We start from the raw sequence: 19334 nt of genomic DNA on the forward strand, positions 1-19334 counted from the left end.
CTGTTAATGTTGTTGTCCCAAATGCAATATGATTTTTGCCTTTTGGGTGACAATAACACAGAGCGAGCAGTAAACCCCTGGCAACCAATGAGCACCCACCTGCTCCTCTCTCTCGTAGCCCTCCACCACGAAGCCTTCCCCGTTGTCCGCGTCGTCCTCGAACTCCTGCCCCTCGTCCGGTTCCTCCACCACCTGCGCACACCGGCACACTCCTGCACAGTCCTGCACACACCGGCACACTCCTGCACACACCGGCACACTCCTGCACAGTCCTGCACACACCGGCACACTCCTGCACACTCCTGCACACACCTGCACACACCTGTACACTCCTGCACACACCTGCACACACCGGCACACTCCTGCACACACCTGCACACACCTGTACACTCCTGCACAGTCCTGCACAGTCCGGCACACTCCTGCACACACCTGTACACTCCTGCACACACCTGCACACACCTGCACACACCTGTACACTCCTGCACAGTCCTGCACACACCGGCACACTCCTGCACACACCGGCACACTCCTGCACACACCGGCACACACCGGCACAACCACGCACACGTGCGAGTCCCCGCTCCACTAGCACAGCTGCAGTGTGCACTTACACATGGTCGCCATCATCTTCACTATGGAACTGACAAATTCAATTTTACTGAGGGGTGCCATCTTTATTTCCAGCCCGTGCTTCCACAAGGTGCCATCTGTAATTCCAGCCCGTGCTTCCAGAAGGTGCCATATTTTTATTTACGCTGGTGTGTACCAGTGTACTAGTTGAAGGCGCCACATTCAAAAACTTAAAAAGGTAAAACAATTAAATTTCAAAATACTAAAGGCTGTCACAATTTAATTGGAAAAGAGGAGAGAAAAAAAAACCTGGTAAAGGGTAGCACATTGAAATAATATTGAGAAAAAAATAATGTACATTTAAATTTTGAAATTAGTAAAAGGCTTCAATGACTTTTTTTTTAATGGATTTAATACCCAAGAATATGCACTAAAACTATTAAAAGTGTGTAGGCTTATACTCTTTAATCTTTTAGTGCTAAATATACAGTATTACCCTGTTTATTAAAAAAATCTTTATAGTCATAATTGTAAGGTTAGCTCATTTTTAATATGTTTATTAAATATGTATTTTAATTGTATATAGTAATAAATGAAAGGACGATGGGTAATGAACATAAAATATTTATGAATAACTGCCTATTAAATAATTACTAAATATGGTTTAATGTTTACAAGTATGCTTATAGGCATTTTGTTATAGTCGTACAATAGAGTCCCGTTATAGCGAGGTGTCACGGTTCCGGGTTTGATCCTCGCTATAACCGAATTGGACAAATTTTGGCCCCCAAAAAATAAAAATAAACCGAAAATAGCATAAAAATTGTGTTTAAACCTATATAATTGGAAAATAACAGGTTATATTAACGAAATCTTAATTTCTGTGAGCAGATGTGTGAATTCTCTTTAAAACGATATTCCATAAGTACGGATGCGATCACCGATTGCATCAAAAAACCAGAATAGAATACTCTACCACGCCACGTAAGTATAGCATCTCAGCCCGCGGCCGACGCAGCATTGTCCTGCTATCTATTGCCGACGCGGGCTGTCTGCTGGCGGCCATGTTGGTTCGGGATGTTGCTAACAGGTGGTGCTAGTATAGCGCGACGATTTAATTCCATACAAAAAAGCAGGAGTGCGGCAATGCACGTACGCCTCAAACGAAATAGTCGCTGGATAACTATACTTTTTTTCATTTAAAGAAACCTGTCAACTTTTTTAGAAAATAAATTTGGGATTAAACTCAAACCATCACCACCCCTTTCCAGGACAGATACCCAAACAACTGACCGAAACAAAAGTTACAAGAAAACTGCCCTAGCGATTCGGAAATAAATACGGTAGTGCCTACTAGAGGTGTAAAAGTAACAAAAAAAATTTGTACCCGTATGTATTCTTCACTGTAACAATTAGTACTCGTTACTATCGTTACGTTACTCGTTACTTCTGATACCACATAACATGCTATGTTATGTTGCAGCAAAAAATCCAGTCGTATTGCGTACGCGTACAGTATGACGTCGCGTAAATAATAATAAATAGAATATAAACAATTAACAATATTTGAGAATTAATAGTTTTTGTTAACCAAGAAACAATTAAATCTCATTAGAGCGGCTTTTTAATATTATCTCTTTTAAGATAACAACCAAAAAAACGTGAAAATACGCGATTATAAAAACAAAAACATACATATTTCTAATTTGTAAAAAATACTTTCTTACGTTGTTTCTGTTCCAATCTCAAACTTTGTCTACACACACAATACCTTTAATAAACAGTAAAAAAAACTTGGACGTCGAATTTCCAAATTATACTTTACTTAATAAACAAATCTCGTTCTTTGTAACGTACATTCATCTAAAATGCGCGCGCATGCGTAAAAGATACGAAAAATGAGAGTGACGAGATGCAGCCGTGTGTAACGTTTCGTAACTCGTTACTAGATGGCGCACCCGTTTCTCATTACCGAATACATACGGTTTGCTACAGCTCTAGCGCCGACGGAAGTTTGATAAAAGAAAGGGCGGGATTCTATTTTTAAAGCCACGCACTTAGGTGGCAACTGCACGGCTGAAGAATGTGACAGGCGTCAACGGCAAGATGTCTAGTGGCGAGCGAGAGGGCTGTAGATAAAGCAGACAAATAACAAAAGCGCGCTTCAAGCGATCATGCCCTAAATTCCTCAAAAATACCTCGTTATAGCCGTGTTCTCGCTATAACGAGATTCTACTGTATCTTTTAGGTGTCTTTACTCAGTATGTATATACATTGTCATAGCTTATACACATATATTTTACTGTTCATTATAGTAATACAATAAGTGATAGTTTATAAGGATTACTCTCCTCCATACTTTGGCTATTAATTAATAAAAATATGTACTTATATTTAGGGATACACTAATTTGATAGCTATAGTATAATTTTGTGTTTAACTCTTTTGTTTAGTATATTAGTATTTTTAGTATACTATTAAGAAAGTTTGATTTGGTCAATAGTTTCCAACCACAGTCATAGTATACACAGTACATTACACTTTGTTTTTAATTTTATTACTTATTTACGTATTTATATTGCTATATGTGGCCATAGTAATTAAATAAAACACAGTTATTAGAAAATTAAGACTATTTACATATACAGCAAAACCCCTTATTTGCACTTTTCATGGGGACAAAGTAAAAAAGTGTAAAAAGCGGGAAAGTGTAAATAAAGGGAAAAGTATAAAAAGGAGTACAGTTTACCTTATTTAGAATTTTTTTCCTTTTGTTTAATAGCACATACTACAATGCAGGTACAAACACACTAACAACAAATTTTACTTTAGTATTTAATCAATTATTAATTTACCACATTTGACAAAAATAAAAAAAGAATGAAAGCCAAAATGTTTTTCTGATTACTTCCTAAAAAATAAATTTGAAGTTTTCTTCTGCTTGCTTTTTTGGCTGTTCAAGGAGATTATTTGCCTCTCCAAATTATAAATACAGTTGCAACCGGCAGGGTTTATAACAAATACGGGCTACATACACATTGCTCACAGTAAAAATTTTTTTAAGAAAAGGCCGCAAATTGATGAATATTTACCGTCAATAGCGCGCCAAACGCGGAGAAAGGTCATTGTACTCGGTCAGCTGCTGTAACGACGCGGCGGCGCATGCGCACTCTATGCTCCGCCCAGACTCATGACGCCATCAGCCGCCAACCAATAGATGCGAGCTTAGCGGAAAAAATATAAGCTCCACCTCCCGTGTACCAATTTTATCCAGTTCTAATACCAGTTTATTGGTATACGCACCAGTTTTCTCGCTGCCGTGACATGTTCACGTTTACGTTTATCATGATGTCTTGATACCAATAATTAATTATTTACGATCCCCAGAAATTAATGGTTAGTTTAAAAAATATGGCGTCAACTGTACAATACTTCCCAAATTATAAAAGACGTATAAAACAGTTACCAAGACACCGCTCATTTTATCTTGTGAAGTTTATGTCTCGTACCAGTATTTTGGCTAAGTTGTGACATAAATACAGTATCAGAACTTACAAGCAGCCATGTTTGTACATTCATGAGTTTACGTTTTTCCCTCGTGCATTTTAGATTGTCTCCTGCTATAATTACTCGTACTTTTACACGCCTAGGCTTAAATTATTACATGTTTAGAAATAAAAGCAACTTTTCATGTTATAAAATATGTATATTTTGCTATTTAAAATGTTCATTGCCTACTAGCTCCACGGTATTTTCTGGTTGTTTATGGTTGTTACGTGACGTAAATAGCGGGATTGATTCGATTTTTGAGACGTAATTCGCGGGAAAGTATTGTATTGGACTATATGGGAACCAAACGGGACCTGAAGAATATAGTGCAAATAACGGGAAAACGTAAATAACGGTAACGTAAATAAGGGGTTTCGCCTATCTTTTATTTAAGAGAATCCTTATACATAAATTTTTATTTAACACAGATATCCACTGCAATCTCTGTCTACATAAAGCTATTATCTTTGAAAGATTTGTGCAATGGGAGTGCATGACTTGATGTAGGCTTTTGGACATACGCCATTGCTTAGCACATGTATGTGTGTAGAAGAAAACTACAAAAAAAAAAAAAAAAAACACAAATGACAAAAAAACACAAATTAAGTGTTCAGACTGTATATTAGTGTGTGTTATTTTGTGTTAGTAACATTTATTAGACCTCAGCGTAATCAGTGCTTCTGAGAAGTCTCTGAATACTTCAAATTTGTATTTCCCGCGCTGCTGTGTAGTGGCAGCCATTATTCAGCATCCTCTACCAATAGTTGGCAGCCCTGGACTTCCAGCCGGAAGTCAGTCATATTTTTCATCATGGCGGTGAGTAGTACTATGGTGTAGCCTCACCGTTTAATTGTTGTAGTATAATGGCATCTGTAATCGTTTTTGTATACAGTCCACTGAGTTATCGCGCTATAACATTAAGCAAAAAATTGCTGTTGTCAGTATTTCCGTTTATCCTGACAACAGCAATTTTTTTGCTTAATTTGTGTTTTTTTTTGTAGTTTTCTTCTACAGACATACATGTGCTAAGCAATGGCGTATGTCCAAAGGGCTACATGAAGCTACATGAAGCTGCTCACCCCGCCGTCGGCCAGCCCCTCCTCGTCAGAGTCGCCCATGGCCACGTCGTCCTCCTGGTCGCGCTGCGAGGAGGTGGGCACCTGGTACTCCACCTCCAGGCACTCCGCCGAGGTCACCGTCTCCTGGTGGGCCGCCCCCTCCACCGCCCGCGCCCGCTTCGTCTGGAACACACGCGTCACACATCACACACACCGTCCACCATCTACCAGCAGCTTGCACCAAAGTCAAAAATTACAAGTGAAAAAAAAAAAAAGCACAGATCCATTCTAGGGAGTGTCTAGAATGTGTATTAATGTAAATGGTTCTTGTTTTGACTACCACATTTTTCGACTGGTTGTGGGCACATAAGCGCGTCCTAGTTGACAGGACTTTCAGTTTGTTACCGACTACGGCGGTGTAAGAATCACACAGTTTGAGTCGTCTGAAACATAAGTCCGATAGCATTGTTAACTCGATGGCATTTTTACCATATTTAACGACAGCCTCGATGGAACCAATTTCAAGTCTTCAATAAGGAAAAAAAAATTGGGTAGGGCTGTGTCAGGACACACAAGACCTTTGGTTTAACGTAAAACGTCTGTGTCAGCAAGTCACTCTTCGTGTAATGGAATGAAATGAAAATGAGACATTGAACGACGCGAACAAAAACTTTTAATACAAAACAGACTGAATGGTGCTATCTTCACTCGATATGTGCGCTGGTACAGGTACAACAGCAGGGGAGGTAACTCGTGGAGTCCGTGTCGTTCACTGCGCGAGCCATGGCAGCTCTTCAACGCTCCCCAAACAGTCTTTGTCTCGCCCGGCACTAGATATCGAGTTCCATGTGTGGCCATAGCTTCCTATTGCCAACGATAGGCGGGATTTACATGCATTTTACAGTCTTTCATATTTGCAGACAACACAGCATATAATATGCAAAATTTATTGTAATACTAAACAGCTTTATTGCAGAAATGTGGAGATTTTCTTTTTTCTTTATTAAACTAAAATCTATTCAGAAATAATTTGCACGTGATCCATGTGAACAGCCACCCACTATTTTCATTTAATGTGTGATTATATGATTAACTGAGGCGCGAGAATGAAATTAGCGAACTGCTGTTGTAACGTCCAGCTACGGTATTGTGGCCTCACCTGGGGCGTCAGCTTGTCGGGGTCGCTCTCCGCCTCCCTGGGGCGCTTGCCGCCCGCCTGCGAGGTCGTCACTGTGTTGTTGTTGCTGCTGGCCTGCTGCGGGCTGGCCGTCACCACCGACGACTGCTCCGAGCACTGCGAGGAGGTCTGCTCCACGCGGGGCAGCACCAGCGCCACCGCCTGCTGCTGCTGCTGCTGCTGCTGCAGCTGCTGGGGCGGCTGCAGCGCCTCCTCTGCCGGCTCCGCCTCCATGTCCTGCTGACCGGCCGGCAAGAACAGTCAAGTGCCATCCTCCATTCTCTGTACGTTTATTATTCATTTCTTGGATCCGTGCTAGTTCTCAACAATTTGTTCTCAAGTTAACACCCACACAGTTTGTCATATAATATACAGTATGCCCTGATAGGACCTAGAGAAAAAAAAAAAATTATCTGTTACAAAAGATTAAATAAATGAAAGGAAATTAAGTAATTAATATGACTAATAATGCAGTAGCATGAGTATATATTATAATGGTTGGGGTCAAAATCTTAATTTTTAAACATAAAACCTTTTTGCCTTTTGATATGAAAGTCAAAATTTTTTATTCAAAAGAAAGAGGGAAATTTTTCTTAACCCTTAATAAACAGAAAATTTTCATGGAATTTTAAGAAACTCACAAAACTCCAGTGATGACAATGTGCACTGCTAGTAAAAGATGTACTTTACAGAAAGTATGCAGTGGGATGCACGGAACATTAGCAACCAAAAATTCTACAAAGCTAAATTTTTCTTCAAAACTTAAGTCCCCGAGTTTTGGGTCTCGCTTGATAGTACTCGGATGTGGAGGTTGGGAGGAGGGCGGGAGGGGGTCGGGAGGAGGGCGGGGCACGCACCTGGGTGGACTCTGCGGCAGACGGGGCCACCAGCACCTGCTGCGTGGGCTGCACGGCGGCCTGGCGCACGGCCGGGCCCGCGGAGCTGGTGGCTGGCATGAACTCCGTGTGCGAGGACGAGGGTGAAGAGGAGGGGCCCTCCGAGGGTCCCGTGGTGTGCACCAGCTGCTGGGGCGCCACCAGCACGGTGCCCACGCTCTGACTGCAACAAGACCCCCTCGCTGCCGCTGCCTCTGCCTGCCTCGTCTTACTGCCGCTGCCTCTGCCTGCCTCATCTTACAGCCACGTCGCTTTACAAATATGAAAACATTGACACAGATTGCAAAATAAGACAATACATAATAAGATACCCTAATGTTTACAGTTTTAGGTACCATTTTAAACTTTTTTCAAGTCTGTTTAAAGGAAAAGCACAAACATATTGGTCAACTTACCGTATATACTCATGTATAGCGCGCCCTTTTTTCCCCTCAAGTAAAGGAAAAAAATAAGGATGAGCGCTATACACGGAAAAAAAAAAGTTTGGTGAGGGGGCGGGGAGGAGTGGAAGTCGTTAACTGCCGGGTGACGTTTCTGGCCAGCCCCCACACATACGCACAAGCAACAAGGCCTCTCTTTCACACACACACGCTCACAGCACACACTCACACGTGCGCGCGCAAGCTCGCACATCATGGTCTCTTGTTTATTTTTAGACCTCCCCCCTTTACAGAAAGCCAGCTCAAAAGCTAGTAAAAAGAGAGAGAGAGTAAGAGAGAATGTTGTCAACTACGAGGTTATTATAATTACATCCTGCAAGCTGGCTGTGTAACTACTTAACTACAGATGTATATTTTAGGAAGATCTACGTATTTTTAGACTTCATGTTATTCTTTAGGTTAACAATCTGCTTGAATTTCCATAATTTCGTTCAGATGGTAAGATTGGGAATTAGAATCGGAATCGAACCTGAAATCGAAGGAGGTTGTGGAATCGACCCATCCCTAATTATCGTAAATGTATAACTGTTTGAATTAACGTTTTAGAAAGGTTCAACCACCAAAACACATGTCCTTCAATGAAGGATGCCTGAAGCGTGAAGAAGTGACGGAGAGGCTACCTGGCGGTCTGGGTTGGCAGCACTGCGACCATGCGCGACTGCATGGACATGGGCCGGATGCTGGCGAACGGGGTCTCCCCGCGGCCCGGCCAAGGTGCCACCGTCACCGACTGCTGGCTCTGCGTGGAGCACAGGAGATTACAAATGCATCACACCACGACATAACATAATATAAAAAACGACAAGAAAACCGTGTAAGACTAAGATTAGAATCTGTACAGTAAAACCTCTTTATAACAAAATTGAAGGGATTAAATTTTGGCATGTTTGTTATAAAGGAGTTCTTTATAAAGGGGTCATTTTTTTTATCCAAAATCTCGAAAAAGTTTGTTTTTTGACAAATTTAATAAGGTATCGATAATAGGAATTTTGAAATACAGTAAACGATCCAAGACAAACACAATAGCCTACATACTGTACACATCAATCATAAAAAATAATAACATGGCACAATTGCAAGAGAATAACTTACAATTAGGCCCTAGCAAATAATATCAACATTTCACAATAAAAACAGAAAATTAATTGATTTGATTAATAAGGACAATCGGCACTGACCCATTAATATGTAATTCTGTACAGGTTACTGTACAATGCAGAAAATATACATCTACTTTTCTGAAAAGTAGTCCCGAATTGAAGTTTGCTTACAGCTGCTGATTTTCATTTCTTGTACAACTGCACACTCTACCTGGCGTAGTGATTTCAAGCTTGACTGATTGTTCGAACAATCTGACGTCAAAAGGAATCTTTCGAGTACGTCAAGAGCAGAATACACATCTTTTCTTGATGGTCTGGTCACTTCAGCTTCAATCTCTTCACCTTCTTCATCTTGTTCATTATCCTTGCATGTTGGTTGAGTTTCATCTGTGGAAGATGAGCTTGTGATGACTGCACTGTCAACCTCAACAAAATCTTCAAATGTAGCACCTGCTGCATTGTTGGTAACATGCTTCCACTCATCCTCATCAACATGTTCAAGTGTTTCATCATCTATTTCGTTAGGGCTAACTTGAAAGCCTGCTCTCTGGAAGCATTTGGCAATGGAAGTTGCTTCAATGCTGCTCCATGCCATACATATGCGTTGCATTGCCTGTAGTATGTTCCACTTCATGTTTTCTGTATCTTGACATTCCATTTTTCTGATGAGGTACTGCACAAGTTGGCGACGGAAAATCCTCTTTACCTGCGATATCACACCTTGATCCATTGGCTGGAGCTTGCTAGTGGTGTTTGGTGGGAAGTAAACCACTTTTACATTTCTCAGTTGTATTCCTTCCACTCTGTGTGCAGAGCAGTTGTCAAGAAACATTAATATTTTCCTGTTCTTACAACCCATTCGTGCATCTACGCTTCCAAGCCACTCACAAAATATAGATGAGGTCATCCATGATTTCTTGTTGAATTTGTAAGGACATGGCAGGTTCTTCACATTTTTAAAGCAGCGGGGTCTTGCAAATTTACCAATGACAAGTGGTGCCAACTTTTCTGTTCCATCTGAATTTGAACACAAAAGAACTGTAAACCTGTCCTTGCTTTTCTTTCCCCCGTGACATGTTTCCCCTTTCAGTGCCAAGGTTTTATCTGGAAGGAGGTTAAAGAACACACCAGCCTCATCTGCATTAAAGATGTTGTTTGGTGCATAACCGGCTGTAATTCCATTGAGTTTTGAAGTCCATGCTTCTTCTACTGCAGGGTCAACAGAGCCTTCTTCGCCAGAAACCTTTAAAGTTGTCAGGCTCCATCGACTTTTAAATCGGTGCAACCATCCATTAGATGCCTGAAAGCCTTCTATCCCCATTCTCAGTGCTTCATACCGTGCCTTCTCCTGCAGAATCGGCCCTGAAATAGGTATGTTTGCTGATCGTGACTCCATCAAAAAATCGAACATTTTCGTATCTAACGCTTCATCTTGGCATGGTCGATATTTCTTTTTATCTGTCCCAAGAAGAACTGCACTGTCTATTTTACTTCTGTTCGAAAGTATAGTCGAGAGAGTTGATGATGGTATTCCATACTTCTTAGCGACGTCAGATTTTTTTTCACCACTATCCACAGCATGCAGAATTTCCATTTTTGTGGCTAGCGAAATTGCATTGCGTTTTCTTTTACCCTCCATCGATCAAAACAAATTAATATTTCACTTCGTTAATTTCGTTGCAGTGTATCGCGCACACAAACATCACACGAATGTAACTAGCGGGCGGTAAAAAAAACTCATAACAGTCAGAGATGTCATACTTAAATGCAGTAATCGTCACCTGGCAAAACAGAGATGAGACTGCAACTGTGGCTATAATCGATAGTTACTGTCGAGGTTTTTCTAAAATGTATTGTCGCAGCTATGGAATAGGTTTTCATAGATGTTTACTTTTTTCAATAGATGTGGTATGTAGCCTGTACTATGGTTATCTATGAAGCTAAGCCAATATTTACGTTGTGAAGTCGAATGTATACATATTACGCGAAGGCATAATACATACAAGGAAATATGTAGCTTGCAAACACTATATCGTGTTTAAAGTTATTTTAGTTCTCGTCCTATGGTAAAAGTAATTCGTAATAACGGAGTTACGTCATGTGGCGAAGAAAAAATGCTCGTTAATTAGAGGTTAATATACGTAAAAAATAATACAGTTTTGGCGGGACCATATTGCGTGTTCGTAATAAAGAGTTTGTCGTTATAACGGTGTTCGTTAGGTCGGGGTTATACTGTATATTCCAATTTACCAATCAAATTAATTTCACGTTACATTCAAAATGATGCTCGTATGTATTTCGGGCGTAACATCTTGCTCTTCCAAACTACACCCGTATGCAATACGAGCATTGGTTTTCCCTGAATCAGTGGTCCTGTATACATTACATATACCGTTCACAGCGTTTACTTTTCTGAAGAACGTAGTTTACTTACACACCACCCACAGGACGCAGCAGCTGGCGTTTGGTTTGCAGAAAACTATCTAGATAGTGCATGCTGTAAGGTTGGGGATTTCAGTTTTATTTTGTGGTTATAAAATCTTTTGTGGTTTCAAGTTCTAAAAATAAGATTATGATTTATAAAACCTTTACATACTTATTTAAACATAATTGTAACTTTATAACAATTCTGAAATACTTAGATTCGCATCCATCACCGCTCTGCGATTACCGCACACAAGGCCTCCTGAATATTCGGCACACAAGTAAGGCTGTGTACCTGGGACTGTTTGCTGGCCGAGGATGAGGGGCCCGCCATTGGCTTGATGTTGGCGGTGGGAGGATCCACACTCGGTTTCTCCGTCATGCTGGAGCTGGTCGAAGGCTTGGAGCCCTGCACACCATCAACACGTTCAGAACCAACATTATACCCTACACAAGGTGTGGGTACACACTTAAAAATAACAGGGTGGCCACTCTTCTGGAATAATAAAATTCCTGGTAATTTCCAGGTTTTTTCAAGGGTTGTTTTTATCAATATTTGCATACAATTTGTATTTTTGTTACACAAAGCACACACAATATGATGTTTTATTGGCATTAAACAATAGACAACTTAACTATAGGCTTAAAAATTAAATCAATGAACTTGCTTAAAACAAAACCTACCACCAACAAAAAAATTTATAATCTGACGTCACAAAAATTACTTGACACCAAACGCACGTGTTTTGCCCCTCTTGCGTGGCTGGCTAATGCTGTTCTTCCCATCCATGCTACCGATATTGATTTTAACATTATACAAATTGCAAATAGCGTTTGTCTTGCACTTTGGATCTTTCTCCACCCATTCAAACTCTTCCGTATATTTGTCATTGTATGTGGTGACCGAACTCGTTGACATTTTGATAGTCTGCGCCAATTACATGTTAGATTAAAAAATTCAAAACAACGTCCCGCACAACTAAACTTTTAAAAAAACTCGAGAAAAGTATCTGTGATACCGTGACGCAACAACATGAGCGCAAAATAAAAACAAATATACATACAAAACTAGTGCTACCAACATGCCGTGCGAGAAATTACTACCATCCTACAACAACATTTTCAGCCAAAATGCTGTTGCTTTTGAATACAGAAACATAATAAGTATGGAAGTCTGAATTGTTAACGGTTTCTTACGTACTACAAAAGTTTTTAAATGCAATATGAACAAATAAACTTTCACAAAATATAGCTCACGAGCATACTGTCGTGCTTCGACGGGTGGTGAACGTGCTCATTTAACAGCCGTATGTTTTTGCGATCGTTACTTCATAAAAAAAATTCCCGGTTCTAATAAAATTCCTGGTTGATTCCAGGTATTCCTGGTTTTTTTTTAAGAAATCCTGGCTATTTCACGTATTTCCTGATTTCCCGGTTGGCTGGCCACCCTGAATAACGTATTTAACATATGTTACTTCCCAATAATTTACTACACAATAGTAATTACTGTATTTTACATTCTAGCTGCAATAACACCTCAAACTTCTAGTTTAAAACAGGGCTGCATTTTTAGTCATCAAACATTGATTTCGTGTCTATTCTATGGCCATACCCCACGTAGATTAACATTATATAGTACATAGGTAGACAATAGGATTTCTCCCATTACTGAACCAAAATTGTGTGTTTTGAACATAATGTCTACTATACTCCTGACAAACATTTGTGATTTTATATGATTTAGCCAGATTACTAAACATCAAAATAGATTTGATAGGAATACAAAAAAAAAATACTATACAATACAATGGTATTTGAGAACAAGTTGTACTTGAAATAGGCTTCTCTATAGCAACAAAAATATACATATGGGTACTACTGTTTGGACTTGTAAATATTGTGTGTAATTTTGAATTTCCCGCGCTGCTTGCTAGCAGCGCCAAGTCTTTCAAGTTGGCTGCCTGCCAAGGCAGGTAGCCCTGGAGCTTCCGGCAACGAAGCAACAGTTGTTGTTGAACCATCATGGCGGTAAATTGTGCTATCGTGCACGCTTGCTGCCAATCGAGTTGTTTGCAAGTGAATCGTTATTAATTGTTTCGTTTTATATGGATTTTACAGTCTCGTACGTCTCTAGACAAAACAACTACTGTTTGAGAAAACCTCATGCTGGACTTTGAGACAATTTTACACAGTTGTGAAATGTGAAATGAAACCCACTAGCAAAAGGAGAGCGAAGGAGCGAGTGAGAGAGAGAGCGAGAGAGCGCAAGAGAGAGTGAGAGAGAGTCAAACTCTCACATCGAGGCCATTCCACCAAAAACTAACCTGATGCTTGTCCAGCTGCCGCTGCAACTGCAAGATCTTCTGGTTGAGGGACTCCGAGTCGCGGAGGTACTTCTCCTCGTTGCGCTGTATGTCGGCGCGCAGGTCAGCGTTTTCCTTCTGCAGCCTGGCCACCTGGCTCTCCAGCTGGGCCTTGCCCGAGGTCCCCGCGTCCTCTGCAATCACACCCGCACGTGAGGCTGCACCTGGGGAATACCTACTTTACCGGGCTCCAACCTGTGGCTGTTCACAAGCATTACCCGTTTACTTTGCTGGGACCTCTACGGTTGTCAATTTTAACTAAATCATAAGCTCTATAAAGCTATGGAAAATAAATTTTATAGTAACATACTAATAAACGTTTAAAAAATCTAATATACCGAAGATGAAAAGCACTTGAACGCTCTCCCTGATTAGTAGAGACCTGCAAAATTCGCGGATTCAATGACCTCCAGGATAGACTACTACACTCTACACACTCGGGCAAATGCCACCTGTTCATTGGCTGCTGACTTGTGAATCATCTCGACCGAGTGTCTGTGATTCGACACTTCTTTGAGCGAGGGTCTCTAATTGGCCCTCTTTACTCCATATTAACAGTGAACCAATTGCAGAAGCAGCGCTAAGGTATAATTATTTGAATTGTAGCATATCACGAAATGAATCCGCGAATTTTGAAGATCTCTACTGATTAGTGAAGGAACGAGGGTGCACTCACCCTGCGGACTCTCCAGCGTCTCCACCCGCCTCTGGATCTCCCCCAGCTTCTGGGACAGGCTGGCGGTCTTCTCCTTCAGCTCCTTGTTGGACTCTGACAAGCTCTTGTTGGTCTCCGTCAGCACCATGATCTTGTCGCGCGCGTTCTTCAGCACCTTCTTGGTCTGCTCGTCCTTCTCCTGTGCCGTGCTCTTCAGCTGGTCGTTCTCCTTCCTCAGCGTCTCGTTCTCCACCTGCGAGCTCGACACCTGCGCCAGCGAGCGCACGTTACCAGCAGTTCCCCGGTTCTCGGTACCGACAACCGTTAATATAATAGACTTCCAGTAAAACGCTGTGGTATATTGCTGGTGACCAATATGCACACATCTTTCTAACTTCACATTAAACTCCATGTGACAAGTGAATCCTTTGTAAATCTTAGAAAATTGCAGTCGAAAAAAACAAAGGGCAGTCTTGACTTGCTAGCCGCCCAAATGGAAAGATAACGCCCACAGGAAGAATCAGAACGTAAACAAAAGAGTTCTCTCCGTCAAGATCCCAACCCAATACTGTATCTTTGGCAAGGGACACTTGTTACTTTTTATAACACAAGCAGTACAGAATGAATGTAATAATAGTGGGGGTGGAATGTGAGGTGAGAGAGGGGATATGTGGGGGTATGTGGGGGTGGGGAGTGGGTTTGAGTGGTGGTATAGTGGGGGAGGAGAGGGGGTATGGTGAAGGAGGAAAAAGCATATGGTGGGGACGGGAGGGGTATGATGGGGAGGGGAGGGGTATGGTGGGGGAGGGTGTATGGTGGGGGTGGGGAGGGTGTATGGTGGGGGTGGGGAGGGTTTATGGTGGAGGTGGGAATGGGTTATGAGTGGGGATGGGGAAGGGGTAAGAGTGGGAGTGGGTTTAGAATGAGGGTATGGTGGGGGAGGGGAGTGGGTATGGTGGGGGTGGGAGGGTTTATGGTGGAGGTGGGAATGGGTTATGAGTGGGGATGGGGAAGGGGCAGGAGTGGGGGTGGGTTGAGTGGGGGGGTATGGTGGGGGAGGGAGTGGGGGTATGGTGGGGGTGGGAGTGGGGGTATGGTGGGGGTGGGAGTGGGGGTATGGTGGGGGTGGGAGTGGGGGTATGGTGGGGTTGAGAATGAGGGTATGGTGGGAGTGGGAATGGGTTAGAAGTGAGGGTGGGGAAGGGGTAGGAGTGGGGGTGGTTTGAGAATGAGAGTATGGTGGGGGTGGGAGTGGGGGTATGGTGTGTTGGGTAAGGGGTATGGTGGGGGAGGGGGTGGGAGTGGGGGTATGGTGGGGGCGGGGAGCGGAAGAAGCATGGAAGAAGCGGAGATGACGGGCGACAGACCTGGTCAGACAGCTCCCTGACGGCAGCGCTGTGCTGCTCCTCAGCCTCCTTCATGCGCTCCTCCAGGTTGAGGCGGCCCTCGGCCCTAAGCCGCTCCCGAGCCTCCTCGCTCATCTCCAGGGAACTGCTCTCGGCAGAGACGCTGTCCGCCTGCAGCTCCTCCAGACGCTTCTTGTTGTCCTCCAGCGACTTCACCTGCTCCTCGTACTGCGTCTTGTACTTCTTGGCGATCTTGCGGATCTGCGACACGCGACCCTCAGCCACACCACACTGGCACCTCCGCCTGCCGCTTGCACATAGGGGTCTGCAAGTACTAGACAGGACGACGGATAAGCGAAAATCACTGGAAATTGAATTCAAATGTATTTAGGCTATACACTGCTGTTTGCAACTACTAGACGGATAACTTATCGATCCCCATTTGAGACTACAGCTGGGGTTAGGGTGTCTAGAACTGATACGGGGCCACTACACACATTGCAAAATCACTGAGTAAAAAACCAAAGAGACCATTTTTTTTTTTTAAATGGATAGTTAGTAGATACAATGAACTTGTAGAAAATAAATGTACATGAAAGATTTTCATTATTGCTTTGAAGTTTTTCTGTTTGATAACAACCACCATTTAAATTTTTATAAACATAACACTGGCAGCTGAAACACAGTTCTGTACGTTGGCTTGGTGTTATCTGTTCAAAGTTCTGCCAGCTTGGTTTAAGTGTGAGTAAAAGAGACTCTTTCATCTCTCATTTTCTTTTAGTTTAAAAAATGTTGATTTTGTATTTTCAAAATATTATACTTACATAATTTCAAATTCTATGCATATAAAGTTATTGTTCCAAAGATATCTCAGATACATAATGAATGAATAATTTTAAATATCCGTTCTAATTGACGTTTATAAAAATCAGCACTTGCTCAGAACTAGATAATTTACTACAATGTATTTTTAATTATTTTAACAGGATCATGTCCTGCAATAAAAAGGTTTTTCCCCTTCCAAACCTAGAATAGTATAACACAAAGGTATGCTTCAATGTTAATTTTTAAAAGTATCATACAACACGAAGACATATCGCGGGTGCGCGGGAAAAAGGGGATATGTCAAAATTACTTAAATTAAGATATTAAACATTTAAATTTCTTCCAAGTATGCAAGATTAGTAATTAATTATTCCAAAAGTTCAGTGCCATAGAATAACACACAATGGTGCTAGACTTAACCCATTTGGACCAATTTGTAGAGCTTGTTCATCTTTATTTCATACCATAAAACACCATTTTTGCCAATATTTGACTTATCCCCTTATTCCCGCGCTCCCGCGATATTACCTAATATGAATTAAAACTACCATGGGGCTATTAAACACGGTACACAAAATTACCAAATCCGGCACGGACCCGAACTGAGCACACACTAACCGTCATTTCCTTGCTGCGAATCTCGTTCAGCATGGCTTCCTTCGCGCCTAGCTCCTCCGTGAGTAGGGCTAGCTCATCGTTCTTCTTTGTGTACTGGTTCTTGCTGTCGTTGAGCTCCTGCTGCAAGCGCGTGGCTTTCTGCTGCGCCGCGCTCGTCTCCTCCGTCAGCTTGCGCACCTCCTCGGCGTGCTGCTGCTCCGCAGCCTTGACCTGCCGCCGGACAACACGCATCCACAACCACCCCCGCGCCCTCGCAGCCTGGTGCCTCGCCAGCAGCGGGACACTACTGTCTCACCTCACTAATTGTAATAACCCCATTTCAATTCATTTATAACATATATTCAAAAAAGCTATTAATTATTTTCCTTCTTTGACTAAAATCATAACTTTTCCTAAATCATAATATTGTACCCATATATAATTTGCACATAATTTTATACAGTCCAGACTTTTTTTTTTGTTTCCGATATAATAAAAATAATAAAATACACTTTTTAAGCACAGCCGGGTTTATGAAACATGTTAGTTTCTCGCTACTCTAACAGGCAACAGAAAGCACCAATGTTTAAGAAATTTAAGAAGTTGTTATATGACAAGAAAAAAATCATTTTTAGTGGGATTTTCAAATTGGATATTCGTATTTTATTTAAACTAAAAAATAAATAAAAAAAAACACAGGCATATTCATAACCATTACATAAAATATGTTCTATATGACCAGAGAAATGTTGAATAGTGGTACCTGGTCCTGCAGGCGAGCCCTCTCCTCCTGCAGGCGCTGCAGCTGCTCCCTCTCCGCGGCCAGCTGCTTCGAGAGGGACTCGCGCTCCTGCTGCAGCCGGCGCCAGTCCTCCTGGCTGGACTTGGCCGTGCGCTCCACCAGCAGGTTGTTGCGCTGCCTCAGCCGCGCCGCCTCGCCGCGCAGCGCCGCGTTCTCCGCCGTCAGCACGTCCACCCTGGCGCCCAGCTCCCGGGCCGACGCCCTCAGCGGCTCCAGCTGCGCGGAGAGCGCGGCGTGCTGCTCCTGCCACGAGCTCACCTGCGCCGCCAGCGCCTCCCGCTCCTCGCGCAGGATGCGGTTGCTGTCCGTCACCGCGAACAGCATCTCCGCCTGCGTACATCCCCATGCTCAGTTCCCAAACCTCTTCCACGCCTCTCACACGCCAGAGTAGCAGCGAGACCTCGCTACAACGTACCTTTAGGTCCCAACAAAATGTTTTAGATTTAGTAACAGGTAAGTATAAAGTACTTTCTTTATTACACACCAAAAAAAAATTGGGATTTTCCAAGTACCGTGTTTTTTTCGCATAATCGTCACACATTTAATACTAAAATCAAGTTTGAAAACTAGGGGTGTGATGTTAATGCGAGAAAAAATTTTTTTTTTGTTAGGCTACAGTTATTCAAAAAAAAAAACCATTCATGGATAGTACATTTATTTAAGAGCGGAGTATACAAGAGCAGGCCGAACAATTAAATATGAAGGTTCTGCTGGATATACAGTGACTCGGTGCTCACCTTGCGGAGCAGCTCGGTCTGCTTGGCCGTGGTGGTGGTGGCGACCTCTGCCTCGTCCTGCCGCGCGGCCAGGCTCTGCCGCGCCTCCTCCAGCCGCCGCTCCGCGCTCTCCAGCTGCAGCTTGACGCGCGCGTTCTCGCTGCGCGCCACCGACAGCTTGCCCGCCACCACGCCGTGCTCCTTGCGCAGGAACTTGATGATCTGCATCAGCTGCCCCGGGGACGTCACTTCGTCCTCCACCGAGGAACCGCTGGCAGACGCGGCTGTGGCGTCGCCGCTGTCACCGGCCTGTCCCGGAGAGGAGCAACCAGGTGTTGAGGACCGTAAAGATAAAGGAAGGGGATAACTGACTGCCAGTAATTGTGTGCATGACGTGAGCTAAAAGTCAAGGTGCTTAAATGCATTATCATTCAGATAAGAGAGAGAGAGAGAGAGTGCTGACCTGCGGCTTGCGGACGGACGCGGAGGCGGAGGCGGAGGCGCGGGCGCTGAGGGCCTCCAACTGGTCGTGCAGGAGAGCGTTCTGCCCCTCCAGCTCCGACAGTCGCTCCTGGAGCCCGCTCAGGTCCTGCATCACCTCCGCCTTCTCCCGAGCCCACTGCTCGCTCCGGCCGGCCAGCGCCGTCTCGGCGGCCTGCTTCTCCGCGGCCAGGGTCGCCAGCTGGCACGACGCCGCGGCCAGCTCCTCCTTCAGCCGTGCCACCGCCTGACACACACGTTCAAATACCACGCACCTTATTACACAAACAAACATTAGATTAAAAATTATAGACACACGCACGATTACGTTAG

At 43.1% G+C, this 19334-nt stretch overlaps 1 protein-coding gene across 1 annotated transcript in view; it reads right to left on the reverse strand.

The window, feature by feature from the left end:
• The window catches only part of LOC134534354 (nucleoprotein TPR-like), a 70682-nt gene that overhangs the window by 27290 nt on the left and 24058 nt on the right, over window positions 1-19334 (reverse strand). The window contains 13 exon segments of the mRNA XM_063372772.1: window positions 100-222; window positions 5202-5363; window positions 6340-6594; window positions 7215-7416; window positions 8314-8432; window positions 11513-11626; window positions 13542-13714; window positions 14257-14503; window positions 15603-15842; window positions 17025-17234; window positions 17767-18135; window positions 18543-18830; window positions 18985-19248. Coding sequence (XP_063228842.1) covers window positions 100-222; window positions 5202-5363; window positions 6340-6594; window positions 7215-7416; window positions 8314-8432; window positions 11513-11626; window positions 13542-13714; window positions 14257-14503; window positions 15603-15842; window positions 17025-17234; window positions 17767-18135; window positions 18543-18830; window positions 18985-19248 — 2766 coding nt within the window.

This window comes from Bacillus rossius, chromosome 7 (assembly GCF_032445375.1).
Source record: "Bacillus rossius redtenbacheri isolate Brsri chromosome 7, Brsri_v3, whole genome shotgun sequence".
NCBI lineage: Eukaryota > Metazoa > Arthropoda > Insecta > Phasmatodea > Bacillidae > Bacillus > Bacillus rossius.